Source organism: Notolabrus celidotus, chromosome 19 (genome assembly GCF_009762535.1).
Source record: "Notolabrus celidotus isolate fNotCel1 chromosome 19, fNotCel1.pri, whole genome shotgun sequence".
Classification (NCBI taxonomy): Eukaryota; Metazoa; Chordata; class Actinopteri; order Labriformes; family Labridae; genus Notolabrus; species Notolabrus celidotus.
In genome coordinates, this window is record NC_048290.1 from 27,918,257 (window position 1) to 27,937,116 (window position 18,860).

Consider the following 18,860-nt stretch of genomic DNA (forward strand, 5'->3'; position numbering starts at 1 on the left):
GTGCGAGTGGGAGAGAGGAGAGACAAGAGGAGAAGTTTTTCATTCATTCAAACATTGATTGTTCTTTTGTTGGTTGGCGTGATCACTGCCGACAGTGACCGGTTATTAAAGCTCAACGTGTTCACGAATCGGCTCGTCATCACTACAGCGTCCGGACGGACGCTACAATACATATATATTTTCTGTAGGACTTACTGAACGTCATTAATTATTCTGCTTGTTGGTGAAAGCTTTTTAGACTCTGATCCGGACTACAGTCCTGAGCAAAGCACCTCATCAGGTCAGAGGGGACAGGCCCGAGGACGAGTGAGAGGGGCAGTAAATAGAGTCAGGGGAAGCAGAGGCAGGAGACGGGGACTCGGAGGAGTGCACGCCGGGGAAATGTACGCGCAGGAGGAGGGCAGAACAGCTGGAGGGGATTTGATTGGTTTAAAATTTGGGGAGCCAAAAAACGGTGATTGGTTGGTGTTTTCCCAGGTTTACTCCGGCTGTAGATAGCAGCTTTTGTTCACTCTTTTTTAAGAACACATCATGTAATGATTACCATCAGGACATACAGATCGTTTTAACCAGTATAACAAAAAGTGTATCTAAATCTGACTACCAACCCCAGCTTTAAAGGAAAGAGAATGCATGAAAAGACATTTTTTTTTGGTTTTCTGCACCAACCTTCATCCTCCATGTGAGTTTAAGCATGTTACAGCATGGTTAAAAATCTTTTCAAACACGGACCTTGCAGCCACCTTCAGTCTGATAATGATCATTTTATGTCAGTCTTACACCTTTGATCCCAGTAGACCTTGTTCTATTCACTCAGTCGAGCTAGTAAGCCTTCAACACTGAATTAAAAGTGTCACCACTTTCAAAATGTCCGTTTTTGGTCGACAGAATCACCATTCCAACAGTGGACTGAATTTTACAGAATTCCGACAGGATTTCAGAGCAACTGGTATTTTGGTTCTAAGGCTGACCTCCAAATGTGTCATTGGTTGTACCAGTTCACACAGCTGCTGGCACACAGGAAGAGAACTTGTGAATCTATTGGTTTTCTTCAACACCTGATATGTCTAGGGTTGGAAACTTTCCATGGGAATTAACAGGAATTTATGTGAATTAACAGGAATAAACCAGGAATTTACTAAATAATAGAATATCTCTGCTATTCCTCAATCACATGCACACAGCACACTGCTTACTGCAGGGCTGCTCTTCTCCTTCCTCTCTTAACTTCTTATTGTTACTACTCTAACTGTCCCAAGCTCCTGTATCTTTCCAAAGCAGGTGTGCAAGGGTAAACTTTTTTTACAGCCTGGTGTTGGGATAAGCTTCCATGTGTCAGCCCTAATTTTGAACCAAACCTAACTTCCATCATTTCATTATCTCTACCTCAGCCCAAACACCAGATAGGGAGCAAATAGAAAAGTAAAATAAATATTCTTCCTGTCTATCCTTGCCTGCCTGTTTTTTTTAACTACCTTTTGACTGTCCTCTTGTTCTCTTCTCTGCATTTATTTCCAGCCTGGTCCTCTTTGTCTCATTTCCCTCCCTCTTTCATCACCATGTGTCTCTCCTTTTTTTGTCTTCTCTCTTTGTATGTTACAAATGTCAGCAGATAGGTTAGAGGTGAAGTGATTGAAATGATGGGATTGAAGTCCCGGCATGCAGTTATTTCCTTTCTGTCATCCATGCTCATAACTTATCCATTGAGCAGTCATACCAGTTATGCTAATGCTAACATATAAAATGTGCCTGTCTTTATCCAAATGCTTTTTATTGGCAGAAAAGCATACATATGTAGCACAAGTGACCTTAGAAGTGATCTAAGGCCTTACCCTGGAAGATAAAACCTGACCTTGGATGATTCAGTGTCATGCTTAATCCACTTTCCAGGTCTAGACCAATCCAAAACGAGCAGACAGACCCACATGGGGTTAATTAGAGGAACCATACAGCTGATACTTGTATCTCTGTGTATAGCCAGAGGGCTGCGCATAAATTATGTAACAACACAGTTTCAATCAGCTGAGTACGAATATTTTAGAGGTGTTCTGTTATAATCTAATGACTCCTTTTTAGTGCGCATATGATTAGTCATACAACCTTTATACAGCTACAGCTATACTGCTGAATATCAAGGTGAACAAAGACAGAGATTACATATTGTTTTTCATTAAATGTGAGCATAAATTACAATTAACATCACAGTCATACGAGCACTTTAATGAATATGACCAGATGGGAAAAGATAACTGCTTTTTTCCCTCTAGCCAGCTTTCTCCTTATAGAAATCCTTTTACTCACCTCAAGTAAACTTAATATATATTTTTTTTTTCAGATTCTCCTGCTACAAACTGATATATGTATACAACTTAAATATTTGAAAAGATTGTCATGGTAGTATTGGAAATACAGTCTCTAACTTCTGTACACAGCTTACCATGTGCGTCACTTCCATGCTACAGGAGAGAGTGCTTCTGTACTGACTGGCCAGAGATGTACCATAACATTTGATATACAAGACTCACTTCTAACACCTCTTATTTTCCATCTAAAGAGTAGGCTCTATCCTTTTATACCAGTGCAACCAGCAGTGTTGTAGTACTGGAGTCCAGGACTCAGACTCGAGTCCGACTCGAGTCACGTTTTGCAGGACTCGTGACCTGACTTGGACTAGAGCACTGATGACTCGTGACCTGACTTGGACTCGAGCACTGATGACTCGTGACTTGACTTGAACTCGAGCACTGATGACTCGTGACTTGACTTGGACTTGAGCACTGATGACTCGTGACTTGACTTGGACTCGAGGGCTGATGACTTGTGACTTGACTTGGACTCGAGCACTGATGACTCGTGACTTGACTTGGACTCGAGCACTGATGACTCGTGACTTGCCTTGGACTCGAGCACTGATGACTCGTGACTTGACTTGGACTCGAGCACTGATGACTCGTGACTTGACTTGGACTCGAGCACTGATGACTCGTGACTTGACTTGGACTCGAGCACTGATGACTCGTGACTTGACTTGGACTCGAGCACTGATGACTCGTGACTTGACTTGGACTCGAGCACTGATGACTCAGACTTGACTTGGACTCGAGCACTGATGACTCAGACTTGACTTGGACTCAAGCACTGATGACTCAGACTTGACTTGGACTCAAGCACTGATGACTCGTGACCTGACTTGGACTCGAGCACTGATGACTCGTGACCTGACTTGGACTCGAGCACTGATGACTCGTGACTTGACTTGGACTCGAGCACTGATGACTCCTGACTTGACTTGGACTCGAGCACTGATGACTCCTGACTTGACTTGGACTCGAGCACTGATGACTCGTGACTTGACTTGGACTCGAGCACTGATGACTCGTGACTTGACTTGGACTCGAGCACTGATGACTCAGACTTGACTTGGACTCGAGCACTGATGACTCAGACTTGACTTGGACTCGAGCACTGATGACTTGTGACTTGACTTGGACTCGAGCACTGATGACTTGTGACTTGACTTGGACTCGAGCACTGATGACTTGTGACTTGACTTGGACTCGAGCACTGATGACTCAGACTTGACTTGGACTCGGGCACTGATGACTTGTGACTTGACTTGGACTCAAGCACTGATGACTCGTGACTTGACTTGGACTCGAGCACTGATGACTCGTGACTTGACTTGGACTCAAGCACTGATGACTCGTGACTTGACTTGGACTCGAGCACTGATGACTCGGACTTGACTTGGACTCGAGCACTGATGACCCGTGACTTGACTTGGACTCAAGCACTGATGACTCGTGACTTGACTTGGACTCGAGCACTGATGACTCGGACTTGACTTGGACTCGAGCACTGATGACCCGTGACTTGACTTGGACTCAAGCACTGATGACTCGTGACTTGACTTGGACTCGAGCACTGATGACTCGTGACTTGACTTGGACTCGAGCACTGATGACTCGTGACTTGACTTGGACTCGAGCACTGATGACTCGTGACTTGACTTGGACTCGAGCACTGATGACTCGTGACTTGACTTGGACTCGAGCACTGATGACTCGTGACTTGACTTGGACTCGAGCACTGATGACTCGTGACTTGACTTGGACTCAAGCACTGATGACACGTGACTTGACTTGGACTCGAGCACTGATGACTCGGACTTGACTTGGACTCGAGCACCGATGACTCGTGACTTGACTTGGACTCGAGCACTGATGACTCGTGACTTGACTTGGACTCAAGCACTGATGACACGTGACTTGACTTGGACTCGAGCACTGATGACTCGGACTTGACTTGGACTCGAGCACCGATGACTCGTGACTTGACTTGGACTCGAGCACTGATGACTCGGACTTGACTTGGACTCGAGCACTGATGACTCGGACTTGACTTGGACTCGAGCACTGATGACTCGTGACTTGGGGTCGGACTCGAGCATTGACTGCAAAAGGACCCGGATGATAGAGAGGAGGAGGAGGGCTTATATATTGATACAGACTGTTTTAATGTTCATGTTAGATTTTGTATGTTTCATAAAATGTATTCCGTTCAGAGCGAGGACACAAGCGTTCGCCTGCATGTGCGTTCACGTGACGTCTGCCAGGATTAAAAGACGCTACCAGCCGTGCATTTTTCTTTCAAAGATTTCACAGTAAATGCAGCGAGAGCAGAGCGACATGTTGGAGATTTAAGAGACCCATCAAGGAAAGAGACCAGCTCAAACTTTAACAGACATCTGTACAGGATGAAACCAAAAGTGAGAGAGATGCTAAAGTTTCATGAGACCGTTCATCACTTTACTGTGTTAGTGTAACGGTAATATTAGCAACTAAAATAACTAACCCAAAGTTATTAAGTTGTTTGATTAGTTAGCATTCTGACTAACAGTGTTAGGGCTGAGTTTATTGGACACCAGCAGTGATCCCAGTGCAGCAGAATCTCTGAGCGATCCCCTCATCAACAGAAGCGCGTTGCGCATTTACGCACAGATCGTACAGGATCAGACACATTTCAAATGTCCAGTAAAAACTTCAGATTCTCTGATGTCATATTAAACAAGATAGATTCTCATTAAACAGTCTGTAGCGTCCTCGTGCTCTAATGTCTTCTGGTAAAAAAAAAAAACAACAACATTCACCTCTCCCTGTGTCCGCCCCTCCTATCTTACCTGCCCATCCAGGTGAAAACCATCAAACTATCAAAATGCTTACTAAAATAAAATAATAATAATGCACATGACATTGCCCTTAATATAAACAACATATAAATGACATAAAGTAAAATGATTATGAATATATTAGAATAATTTATATTTATGACATAAAATGATGGAAATAGCTCCAACACCAATGTTAATTAAATACATGTGTTTCCTACACATCCAAAAGGATTCAAACGGCTGCCCTCCTTGTAATATATGATATTACCGGTGAGGACTCGACTTGGACTCGGACTCAAGTAATGAGGACTTGACTCAGACTCGGACTCGGATTTTTCTCTGGTGACTTGGACTCAGACTCGGACTCGAACTGAGGACTCGACTCGGACTCGGATTTGGGGACTCGACTACAACACTGGCAACCAGTATAACAGTTTAGAATGCAGAGAGAGATATTTTATTATGTTCCTAAGAATGAGCTCAAAAGAAGCAGGAGGCTGCGTCATGCAAAGCAAGCCAGGTTAAATAGCGACATGGAATAAGTTGGCAGTGCTACTTTTCAACAGTGTTTCTGGTCATAATCGTGCATTTAAAGTAAACACTGGTGTACTATGAAGTAAATACACCTTGTGGAGTGCTGGTTTGATTGAAAGACTCCTTCATGTGAAATGAAAAAGTGGCCAGAAGAGGTGTGGTGGTCAGTTTGTGCCTCAGAACAGTCAAAGTTACTGTAAGTTAGGATCAACTATCACACCAGTAGGACTACAAACTCCTCATGGTGAAGCAACAGACAATAGTAGACTGGGCTACTTTGCTGAATACAATAGAAATCATCACACAGAAGGACAGTTTAACCCTTTTCCCCCTGAGAGATCCCCAAAAACAAACTGCATCCACTGTCACTGGTGTGACTTATATTCCAGATAATACAGTAGATAATTATCAAACATTGTTTTCTTTTTCTTTTTAAAACAGTTTAGAGAAAAGGTCAAGCATGCATGTGTCTGTCTTCCCTCACCGATAATGTTGCTCTTCGTTTCCTCCTTTGTCTCCAGATCCAAGAAGCCCTGTCTCTTCTGTGTGACCCTACACCTCCTCAAGTGTCCTCTGCACCACTCACTCACCCTCAGGATCAAAGACCCACCATGGAGCACCAAGGATCCCATCGCAGCAAAGAGGCCCCATCCTCCTCCTCATCATCCTCCCACACTACCTCCAGAGGAACAGCCAGAGACAGGGACAGAGAGAGAGACCGGGACAGAGAAAGAGACCGGGACAGGGAGAGAGACAGGGAGAGGGAGAGGGAGAGGGAAAGAGAAAGGGAAAGGGAAAGGGAGAAGGACAGAGAAAGAGAAAGAGAAAGAGAGAGAGACAGAGACAGAGACAAGGACAGGAGCAAAGCGAAGGACAAAGACAAGAAGAGGAAAAAACACAAGAGGAGGTCAAGATCAAGGTCACGGTCGAAGAACAAACACTCCCTTCCCAGTGCCTACAGGAGATCCCGCAAGTCCCGGTAAGACACCAAGCTCAATATCTTATTTGTATTTTCCTCCCTCCCTATTCGTCCTTGTTATCTTAAAATTTCCAATACAGCAGGAGAAATGCAGCTTTAGTTCTGACACTGCTCAGTGTAGCTCCAGATTCAGATCTTTATTGGCCTCCGCTGCTTTTCTCCATGGATTCCACACCAGGGAGAGAGTACTTTAATGTCTTCTGCTGTTTTATGTGTTGTTCTGCTATTTACTATTTTAATGCTACCTTAGTGCAGAAAGATGACCTATATTATTTATGTAGAATCAACTTCATTTTAACAGGGCCAAGAAAGGAAAGTGTCTGGTGAAATTAAACTTCAATCTTAGTACATTATGAAAACTTCAACTGATCTAAATGCATAAAAGTCTGTTTTTCAAAATAAGATGTCATAATTTCATATCATTACACAGGACCCAGCTGTAGATCTGCTCAAAAATTAAAAACAGTAAGACTTACCTAGTTTGAGAAGCAGGTCTGTAATTAATGCTCCTGCAATTAAATGCGCCATGAATGTAAAAATGACACACAATGTTATGATTAATTAGCCTCTTTTTTTCTGAATTGCACAGTAGGGATGAGTGATACCAAAGTCTTAAATTGAATACTGTACTGATCCTTTTTTATGCATTTTTACTGATACAGATACCGATTCCTCTTACATGGATGGAATATTAAAAACAATGAAGATTGCAAATTGAATGAAACAAACAAAAAGGGCATTTATAAATATGTTAATTCAAGGTTCAAGGTTCAAGATTACTTTATTTGTTCCTGTAGGTAGATTCTGTTTGCAGTGAGCCAGCCTCCTTTTTACATCAAAAGCACAAGACAAGACCGTAGGCTGTATAAATAATGGACACAGTATCTGTGACGTCACCCATCTGTTTCTGAAGAGCTGTTTTGAGGCCAATCGTCAGGGGTAACCATATTGAAAATGTTGAATGCAACATAACTGCTGTTGAGCGAGTGTGACGTAAATAGGCAGGCTTTGAGCCTCCTAGCCAACAGCTACAGTGTTCCCACCTGTCAATCAAGCTCAAGTCAGTGCCTCTCATAATGGAAAACTAGTAATCTTAAGAAATGAGCTATCCAGACTACACTAATTTTTTGTACCAGGCTGTAAACATGTTTATTTCTGCTGTAAAGATCGGCTTCTTTCATTTGGTGTGTATGTGGTTTCTGGTAGTTCCAGAGCCAGCCTTAAAGCTGGGGTTGGTAATCAGATTTAGATCCACTTTTTGTTATACTGGTTAAAATGATCTTTATGTCCTGATGGTAATCAATACATGATGTGTTCTTAAAAAAAGAGAGAAGAAAAGCTGCTATCTACAGCCGGAGTAAACCTGGGAAAACACTAACCAATCACCGTTTTTTGGGACCCAAAATTTTAAACCATTCAAATCCCGTCCTGCCGTTCTGCCCGCCTCCTGCGCGTACATTTCCCCGGCGTGCACTCCGAGTCTCCGTCTCCTGCCTCTGCTTCCCCTGACTCTACTGACTTCCCCTCTCACTCAACCTCGGGCCTGTCTCCTCTGACCCGATGAGGTGCTTTGTTCAGGACTGTAGTCCGGATCAGAGTCTAAAAAGCTCTCACCACGGGGGCTCTGACAAGCAGAAGAATGAATGACATTTAGTAAGTCCTACAGAAAATGTAGATGTATTGTAGCGTCTGTCCGGACGCTGTAGTGATGACGAGCCGATTCGTGAACACGTTGATCTTTAATAACCGGTCACTGTCGGCCGTGATCACGCCAACCAACAAAGCAACAATCAATGTTTGAATGAATGAAAAACTTCTCCTCTTGTCTCTCCTCTCTCCCGCTCACACACTCTACACCTCTCCTGATGCCTTCACTGACTGTCAACACTGTAGGAATTAAGAACATCTACACTGAACATGTTTAACAAACAGTAGAGCTGTTACAGTATTATATACGTGTTATAACTTTTCTCCTGATATCGTTTTGGAGGAGCTCTGAGGGAGGAGGGGAGGGGTTAGACGGAGTCCTGAGGAAATGCTACATTCAAATTCATGCTAGTTTTCCGAGACTGCCAACCCCAGCTTTAAGTGGACACTTGATGAACTGCAGTTTTAACACTTCCGCATTGGCTTTAATTCTCATGGCTGGAGGTTCCCGCTTGGACAAGACACAACAAACACAGTGAAAGAGTGTTCAGTGCTAAAAAGGTTACCATCAATAAAAACAAGAAATGAGCAATTCAAGAAGAACAAATCAATAAAAACAAGATAGAAATAAAATTAACTATTAGTCAATAAAAACAAGTATGATCAGTAAAAAAAACAAAAAAAAAAACAGTCAGTTCTATGAAACGTCAATTATTGTGCAAATAAATTTAAAAATATCCTTCAAAATAAAATAAGTCATAACAACACACAGCTGAAAAATAGCTCTCTTAGGTAAAATCATTCAAAACTTAGTAAGATATGTAATATACTATATATACATTTGAAAACTGTCCTTTGAGACAGTTGACTCTTGAACTATGTTTTACAAATACATTTATTTAGATGCAGAATTTAACAATGTTTTCACAGCCAATCCAATGGCAGCTCTTTTTGTAAAGACACTATTAATTGAAGCTTTCACATAAAACTTCTGCAAAAATGTCCTTCTGAAATATGACTGACATAGGTGTAGAAAGTGGTATTATGAAAAATATTCCAAGCACATTGCAAGTATCTGATATGTGTTGGGACACACAGCCTGTATCCCTCTACAGGTAATAACAGTGCTACATGTACCTCAACAAACACCACCTCCCTGAAAACTCTCTTGCTGTGTTTTCTGGTGTGCAGTGAGTAGTTGAGGCCACATCTTTTGTCTACCTGTAGCTTAGGTGTAAGTCTCAGAGTGAGTCGTGGTGGAGCTGCTGTCTTTTCTCCAAGTAGGTATTTAGCAGTATTTTTGTCTTTGATAAAAAAAATAGCACGACACCACACTGCGCTTTCACTCTGCGTGTGCAACAGGTGCCACTGAGCACAGGTTCCTTGTTTGTGATTGGTCTGCGTAGTCACATGATACGCAAGCAGGAAAATAGATCTGTCTCTGCACAGTAACGATGCAAAATGACTGATAACAGCCAAAGAAGAAGCAGTAATAGATGTTTGCGAATTTGATATAGATACACTATATTACCAAAAGTATTCGCTCACCTGCCTTGACTCACATATGAACTTAAGCGTCATCCCATTCCTAACCCATAGGGTTCAATATGATGTCGGTCCACCTTTTGCAGCTATTACAGCTTCAACTCTTCTAGGAAGGCTGTCCACAAGGTTGAGGAGTGTGTTTATAGGAGTTTTTGACCATTCTTCCAAAAGCACATTGGTGAGGTCACACACTGATGTTGGTCGAGAAGGCCTGGCTCTCAGTCTCCGCTCTAATTCATCCCGAAGGTGTTCTATCGGGTTCAGGTCAGGACTCTGTGCAGGCCAGTCAAGTTCATCCACACCAGACTCTGTCATCCATGTCTTTATGGACCTTGCTGTGTGCACTGGTGCACAGTCATGTTGGAAGAGGAAGGGGCCCGCTCCAAACTGTTCCCACAAGGTTGGGAGAATGGAATTGTCCAAAATGGTTTGGTATCCTGAGGCATTCAAAGTTCCTTTCACTGGAACTAAGGGGCCAAACCCAGCTCCTGAAAAACAACCCCACACCATAATTCCTCCTCCACCAAATTTCACACTTGGCACAATGCAGTCCGAAATGTACCGTTCTCCTGGCAACCTCCAAACCCAGACTCGTCCATCAGATTGCCAGATGGAAAAGCGTGATTCATCACTCCAGAGAACGCGTCTCCACTGCTCTATGGTCCAGTGGCGGCGTGCTTTACACCACTGCATCCGATGCTTTGCATTGCACTTGGTGATGTATGGCTTGGATGCAGCTGCTCGGCCATGGAAACCCATTCCATGAAGCTCTCTGCGTACTGTACTTGGGCTAATCTGAAGGCCACATGAAGTTTGGAGCTCTGTAGCAATTGACTGTGCAGAAAGTCGGCGACCTCTTTGCACTAAGCGCCTCAGCATCCGCTGACCCCTCTCCGTCAGTTTACATGGCCTACCACTTCGTGGCTGAGTTGCTGTTGTTCCCAAACTCTTCCATTTTCTTATAATAAAGCTGACAGTTGACTGTGGAATATTTTGGAGCGAGGAAATTTCACGACTGGATTTGTTGCACAGGTGGCATCCTATGACAGTTCCACGCTGGAATTCACTGAGCTCCTGAGAGCGGCCCATTCTTTCACAAATGTTTGTAAAAACTGTCTGCATGCCTAGGTGCTTGATTTTATACACCTGTGGCCAGGCCAAGTGATTAGGACACCTGATTCTGATCATTTGGATGGGTGAGCGAATACTTTTGGTAATATAGTGTATCTCTACAAACTATTCAATATCAAATGAGTTGTTTGTAAGTCTCACTAAGTATTTTTTCTACAGTATCCATTATGCAAATCCTCATTTGACAGATAAAACTAGATTTAAATAATATAATCTTCCCTTTCTTCACTCATTCATGCTTTATGTGTCTTGCAAAATAATGAAGTGTGAAAGTTGGAAAAGTACAGGAAACCCACAGGTTAAGAACTAGGCGATTAAAATACAAATTAAGGAGAAAAATTAAAGTTAAAGGATGAAATCTCTTCATGGATTTGAGAGGAAGTGATCAAAGCTAAAGATCAAACTGCTCTGTGTTTGCTGTTCTCCATCAGGCTGAAGTGAACAGTATTGACCGGGCAGCTTTGTTTTGCCTCCTCCTCAGACTGTATCTCAGCTTGCTCTCTTTTCTTGCTTTGTTTAAAAAAAACTAGGCAGTGTGGGACAATGAATTTAACCATGCTCTTTATTGGAGAAAGAAATCTGCACAGTGAATTAATATCTTATATTATCCATAAATATTTAATAATGTTTTCTTTGCAGGCAGCTTTACAATGTGTAGAAAACAGTGTTTACATATCCAGAGTCTATGTGATGTAATGTTTATTGAAGTAATCTAGAGGATTGTACCATGTGTTTTTCTTCTCCTACAGCCTAGTTGCATAGTTAAACTTGATTTTTAACCGCCTTGATGTACATTTTGACACATTAAGGTCTTCAAGTAATCTAATAGAATCTCTGCAATCTTGCAGTAGCCTCATTTATTATTCCTGGTTTTAAGTTCCTTGAAGAACCGTCCTGATTGCTTGCTTTGTTTCTGTCTCTTGCACGTTACCTCCGTCATTGTCTTATCAGGCTCCTCTCTTGTTCTTTATTTTAAATTAATCAGCTCATCTGCCAAGCTCCACATTCTGTAATTTAATGCCCCCACCCCTCCTCCTCCCATCTCACACTGTCTTTGTCATCCCGTCTGGCCAGATCCCGCTCGCGCTCCCCAGGGAGGAGGGACAGAAGGGGGCCCTCGACGGAGAGGAGACGTGAGGAGAGGGAGCGGGAGCGCTATCATCCCAGCAGCAGCTCTGGTCTTCCCAGGGGGCATTCGAGATCCAGGTAAATCTAACAGCAGGTGTTGTCAGTCTCTGGTGAGAGGCAGAGTCTTAGGTCTCCTTGCTCACCTGCTTGTATTTTACTGTAAAAAACATCGATTATTACACCCGTCAGGGCAGATGGAGGCGCTAACTGTGCTCTGTAAGGTGGTGGTCTTAATTTTTGGTTTGCATTCATCAATTTAAAAAATGGCGAACTATTACTTATCTGATTAATCCTTCTGCATATGCATTCTTCAATGCAAACAGCAGTATATACCATGTCTGTAAGTAGGGCTGAAGACAAACTAGTTCTAAGAAATCCCCAAATGACAACCTATGATCTGTAACTCACTGCTTCTGTTTGCATTAAATCAATGCAAGGCTTACTGAATATGCAATCCCTGCCTGTTCTACATACCTTTGATATGTTGTGTATGCTGTTGTGTGACTGGATAAATTATATATGACTCATTGTTCACCTCTTGTTTTGTCATTCAGGTCCCCTCCAGAAAAAAGGAAGAGCTCTTTGTCATCCTCAGGACAGATGCAAACCGCGTCCCCGTACTCCTCCCCGAGCAGAGTTTTGTCCCCATCAGCAAGCCCCGCCTCCAGCCTGGGTCTCTCCAGGTAACCCTTCACAAGAATGTCAATCAGAGTTTAAAAAAAAACTTTGCATTTGAGTTTCTTTCCAAAGTTGAACAGAAAGTCTGTTCACTTAAGAAACAGAAGGTTGTTTAGAGGTTTTGGTTTTGACGCCGACAACTGATCGATGTTTTATCACACCTTTGAATTTTAAATATGTCTTACTGAGACCACTACATTATGTTCTCCTGGTGTAAACCTTTCTATTGACTCTGCACTGTGGTGGAATTAGCCATCACTAGCACTACATGCTTGAACGCTTGAGTGCACATTTATGTTGGTGTTGGATCTGATGGATGTTGAGCAGCAGTTAGATCATACTGCAAATATCACAAAGAAGAAAAGAGAGGACACTTACTGCTGCTGAATCAGCGTAGGTGGCGATACCGGATGTATGTTAATTTCAGGAATGACAATGCTACCAAGTAGACCAATCAACAGGCTTGCTGTCTGCGTTTACTCATGGGTAGCTACATTCTAAGAAGGTCCATGTCAGGCTATGTGTGTAGGCCTCTGCATAGGTACAGGATTAGGTAACCCTATGGTGTATGCTATGGCGTAGATATGACATAGAAGGTACACACTAAAACACTAATAGCCAACTTTTAGATGTCTCTACGCGTCAAAGTAACTCTTTATTCTTCACTGATACATCCTGTTAAAGACCAAACATGTTATGTTCACGTCCCATCTCTTTATTTAAATCATGTTCACAATAAAGTTTTATCAAGGAGTTCAAAGCTTTGACCATTTACAAATAAACAGCCGTAAACAACATTTGTTCAGTCATAATTAAGCAAGCATAGCTTTGCACAGTTAGCCTGTCAACATTTTGAAGCTCCACCTGTTGAAGTAGCGCATATGAATCAGTGGTAACAGAAACCTTGTATCTAATGAATTGAGAGGGGTGTTTGTAGTTTTGTGACTTATCAAAAAATCAAAAGTGAGTCGTCTGCTCTTATATATAATGCACATTTTTGAATGCAGACTATAAACTATATTTGTGATGTCTGAGGAGACGTATTCGCACACTAAATTAGTTACAGGTGACATATCACGCTTTTTTCATCAACATATATTGGTCTAAGAGGTCCTCAAAACATGTCTTTAAAGTTTATGCTCAAAAAAACACTTTGAAATCAGATTTTGGCATGCCTGAAAAACCCTCTTCTTCAGTCCTCCTCAGAACACTCTGTTTTCTCTCTGACCACGCCCCCTCAGGAAGAGGATGTGCCTCGGCTCTCCAGCACGTTGATCTAATGTTTACATGTTGGCTGAATATACACGGCTGCTCAGAGATCACGTTACTTCAACCCTCTGAATCTGATCCAGAATCTGATCCTGACGGAGAGGCGCCTGCAGCAGGACCTTTCTGAAGGATTGGTCACATATTTAGTGTTTCTTGTTGTTTTATTTGTCAGTATGTCGACGTGTGACTTTGTACACAGCTACAAACATGTAGCTATGTGGCTATGCTAACTAGCGCTAGCACTTTTCCATGACAAATAAAAATCATCCACTAGATCTTCAAATCTGCAGACGTGGGGAGTAAAACCGACCTCTGCCAGAAAGGCAGCAGGACCTTTATGAAGGATTGGTCACAGATTTAGTGTTTCTTGTTGTTTTATTTGGCAGTATGTCGACGTGTGTCTTGGTACACAGCTGCAGCTACGAACATGTAGCTATGTGGCTATGCTAACTAGCGCTAGCACTTTTCCATTAAAAATAAAAATCATCCACTAGATCTTCAAATCTGCAGACGTGGGGAGTAAAACCGACCTTTGTGTTTATTTAAGACAGCCTACAACTAGTATGCCTCCCTCCTAAGCTCCTTGTTAGCACACATTTGTGCAGGTAATGAAAAACAGAGGAGGGGTTGAGTTGTATTTTATACAGTCTATGGACTGAACAAGCTCCGAGCTCTGACTCCGTGACAGACCAGATGACGTTGTGATGTAACAAAAACACTGAAAACTGAAACATCTCGTTTCACACACATTTATAGAAAGGTGTAGAAATCATAACAGGGGCAGAATGGATTCTTTTCATTCTCGGGGGCTTTGGAGACATCCCAGGGACACATATTTCAGGTAGAGAACCATTAAAAAGTCCATTTTGCATGATATGTCACCTTTAAGGCTGATTTATACTTCTGCTTCGAATCGACGGCGTAGCCTACACCTGGAGTCCGTGTAGCTCCTGTACCTACGCACGTAGCTGACGTGCACCTCCTCCAAAATGTGACTACCCGTAGAATCGACGCGGACCACAAGCCCTGTGATTGGTCCGCTCGGCGGCATTGTGTTTCCCCATTTACAGCACTTCCGGGATCATCGGCCACTCATCGGCTGCTCATTGGCCATGTATTTCATCTCCTCCTCTCTATTCTTCATGTAATCATGTCTGTATGATAAACAGCAACATGTATCAGCTGTAGATTAACATAACACGCTCTGAATCTCTGTGGAAAAGTAAACAGAGATCGTAGCGGGGCCGGAAGCAGGCGACCGGCTATCAGAGAGACCACACTGCCCTCAAGCGTTTCGGTGGAGAATTGCTGCGTGGCACGGACACATCGACGCACAAGTATGTGGTGCTCAGGTCCGCATCAGCCCCTGCTGCGTAGGGGCTTATAGAAGTATAAATCAGCCTAAAAGATTTAAATCAGAACATAGTGCTAGAAATTACCAATAATAAAGCGTAAATCAAACCTTTTTGTTGCTTCTCTACATCAAGGCAAAGCAGCAGTTACATAAAATACATCCTTTAACACTATATTTAGTGTGTAGCTTTTTAAAACCAAGCCCCATTTTTGAAGATTTCTTACTCTTGTGCAATTTGGAAGTTAAAAATTGATTCAGAGGGAGAGGCTAATTAAACTAACCCATTAAACTAACATTAGCCTAATTAGCCAGGTAGCTGGAGCTTTAAAGTTTGGCCTTAAACAAGAAGCTGTTGACTGCCTCACCTGAAGTCAACCACTCACTCTTCATAAATATTGGAGGAAAGGGGGTTTGCTCTGCTAAAATAGCAAAGTTGAAATGTCAAACAACAGCAACCACTTGAGATTTGGGCATAGCAACCGGATAATAAATCTGCATTCTTGGTTTTATAATAGACTGCATCCCCATCCAGACTCTAGTAAAGTGCACCAACAGTAGTTTTTGTTGTCTTGCTACTTTCATCCGGACATGTTACTTAAATCCCAAAGATACTTAAAGCACTACTGTAATTCTAGCTCAATGAATATGTATCTGTAGCGGGTAGAACAAAGCCTGTGCACTCTCTGTGTCCAAGGAATTTTAAATCCAGTGTGGACGGAGAAGACTGGAAGCATTAAATCTGAGGAGCCGCAGATATGATGGATCAGAGCCAACTTGTTTCATTCTCAAGGTCTTAAGGCACAAACACTCTCATTGCATGGACACTCTCCTGATGTCTTGGGGTTGGTGGTGTACTTTATGAAACGTTTCCAACAAAGAAACACACACGCTGCATGTATTATTGCAAAACTGCAAAACAGAACCAGTAGACCCCATGCATCTCTCCCCATATTTTCACAAACAAACTGTATACTCAGTGCTCTACAGAAAGTAAAGTGGGTCAAGCCAATTTCAGAGGCAGATAAATGTGGAAATCATTCCTTTTTGCATGCACCAAGAAAGAGAACGCTGTTTGTTCAACGGGACGAGTGAACAGAACCTTCTTCAGGTAGATTCAAACAATTTTTTAATGCTTCTTACTGTACAGTACAGTACTAAACTGGGAACTGATAAGTTTGATCTGAAACAGTGCATCAAATAACATTCTAATTTTGCATGGAGGCAGCTAACAGGCTTCTCTCCTTACAGGCTAACGCCGGTGCTTGTTTATGCAGCTCTCCAATTTTTATACATATTGGTGCAATTAACTTCCCTGGAGCAGCACTGTCAGATGTTCAGTTAAATATGTATAACAGTAAATTCAATTTGTACCTGCCTGAACATCCCTGATTTATCATGCATTTGGTAAGGGAGCATTAGCAAACTGGGGCCTCTTCAGGGAGGATTATGGAGACAGCAAGCTAAATCTGATTGGTTATTTGATTCAGACGGAGAATTGTTTTTATCAAAGGGGGGCAGGCACTCACAGATCAATACACCTTTATTTAAAGGGACATTTCAACTTAATATTTTAAGTGACATACAATGATCAAACTGTGTTATTTTAACCAAAATTCAAAGGAAAAAAAAAATCCTACTGTAGCTTTAAGAAGAGCGTCTCATGTTCTGGAGTCTAGTTTGGTTTGGCGGACATGCACTAAAGCACAGAGATTTTCCAGTGTAAAGATAATGTGAACTGTACTGCAGCTCTTAAATTGGTACATTTCAACCTCTGCCATGTGTGTGGGCTCATAAACTACTTTACAAAAATAGAGTTAGGGTCAGAGCATGGTGACCACATGGAAAAAAGCTGGCAGTGGGAGAGGGTATCCAATAAGACCTACAGGGTCATTTGAATGAAAACAAAAATGTGGCATTCAAGTACTAGAAAGCACTATTTACTACTACTGGATACAATCAGTAGGTATCTCTTAGACACGACCATTTTAAAGAGGAATTAATCTGTTTGTAAAATAAATGCAACACCAATAAAAATACATAAAAAATGCCAGGAAGTAGCGCTTGAATGTTTTCTTAAGTTCAAGTAGAGAATGGACACAGTCAAGGTCAGGAGGTAATCACTGGAAACCATTGTCTTTCTGCTTGCTACAAGCAACAGGTAGCAATGAGTTACAACTTTTACTCAGATCAGTGAAAAATGTAAAAGTGGAGTCCCTCCCACCACATGCACATGCATTCAGTTGCACTTGTGGCACTGTGATCATTTCACATGCAGCAGAGAAATTAGGATATATATGTACATGGGACCCAAGCCAGTCATACACAGAATGAGGGAAATGTTAGTAAGTAGCCCTGATTTAAAGTTATATTAATAACTGTGACCTGAAGATGTCATCTTCTTGGATCACATCATGCCTTAACTTTTTTAATCACTTACAAGAATCCAGAAGTAGGAACCACTCCAGGAGAAAGTGCAATGCAATACAATAGCCCTGGCTGATATTCCTGACATATCATCAACTATTGAACAGTAACTCTCTGTTAGAGGGACATCTCTTTCTTTTTATGTCAGCCATTAAAATATGTACAGTATCTCACAAAAGTGAGTACACCCCTCACATTTCTTCTAAAGATGATGCACAAGAAAGTCTGCAAACAATCTGCTAAAGACAAGCAGACTAAGCACATGGATTACTGGAACCATGTCTTGTGGTCTGATGAGACCAAGATACATTTATTTGGTTCTGATGGTGTCAAGCGTGGGTGGCGGCGCCCAGGTGAGGAGTACAAAGACAAGTGTGTGTTGCCTACAGTCAAGCATGGTGGTGGGTGTGTCATGGTCTGGGGCTGCATGGGTGCTGCCAGCACTGGGGAGCTACAGTTCATTGAGGGAACCATGAATGCCAACATGTACTGGGAAAACTGGGCCCGAGGGCAGTATTCCAACATGATAACGACCACAAACACACCTCCAAGACGGCCACTGCCTTGCTAAAGAAGCTGAGGGTGAAGGTGATGGAGTAGCCAAGCATGTCTCCAGACCTAAACCCTATTGAGCATCTGTGGGGCGTCCTAACGGAAGGTGGAGGAGCGCAAGGTCTCTAACATCCACCATTTCTGTGATGTCGTCATGGAGGGCTTAAAGAGGGTTACATTGGCAACCTGTGAAGCTCTGGTGAACTCCATGCACAAGAGGGTTAAGGCAGTGCTGGAAAATAATGGTGGCCACACAAAATATTGACACTTTGGGCCCAATTTGGACATTTTCACTTAGGGGTGTACTCACTTTTGTTGCTGGTGGTTTAGACATTAATGGCTGTGTGTTGAGTTATTTTGAGGGGACAGTAAATTTACACTGTTATACAAGCTGTACACTGACTACTTTACATTATATCAAAGTGTCATTTCTTCAGTGTTGTCCCATG

General features: G+C 42.4%; 1 protein-coding gene across 3 annotated transcripts in view; it reads left to right on the plus strand.

The window, feature by feature from the left end:
• Positions 1-18,860, plus strand: part of sfswap (splicing factor SWAP) — a 132,207-nt gene that overhangs the window by 88,162 nt on the left and 25,185 nt on the right. For all 3 annotated transcript variants that reach the window (XM_034709750.1, XM_034709748.1, XM_034709749.1), the window contains exons 15-17: positions 6,226-6,683; positions 12,081-12,212; positions 12,689-12,817. In XM_034709750.1, coding sequence (XP_034565641.1) covers positions 6,226-6,683; positions 12,081-12,212; positions 12,689-12,817 — 719 coding nt within the window. The remainder of the gene's footprint in view (positions 1-6,225; positions 6,684-12,080; positions 12,213-12,688; positions 12,818-18,860) is intronic.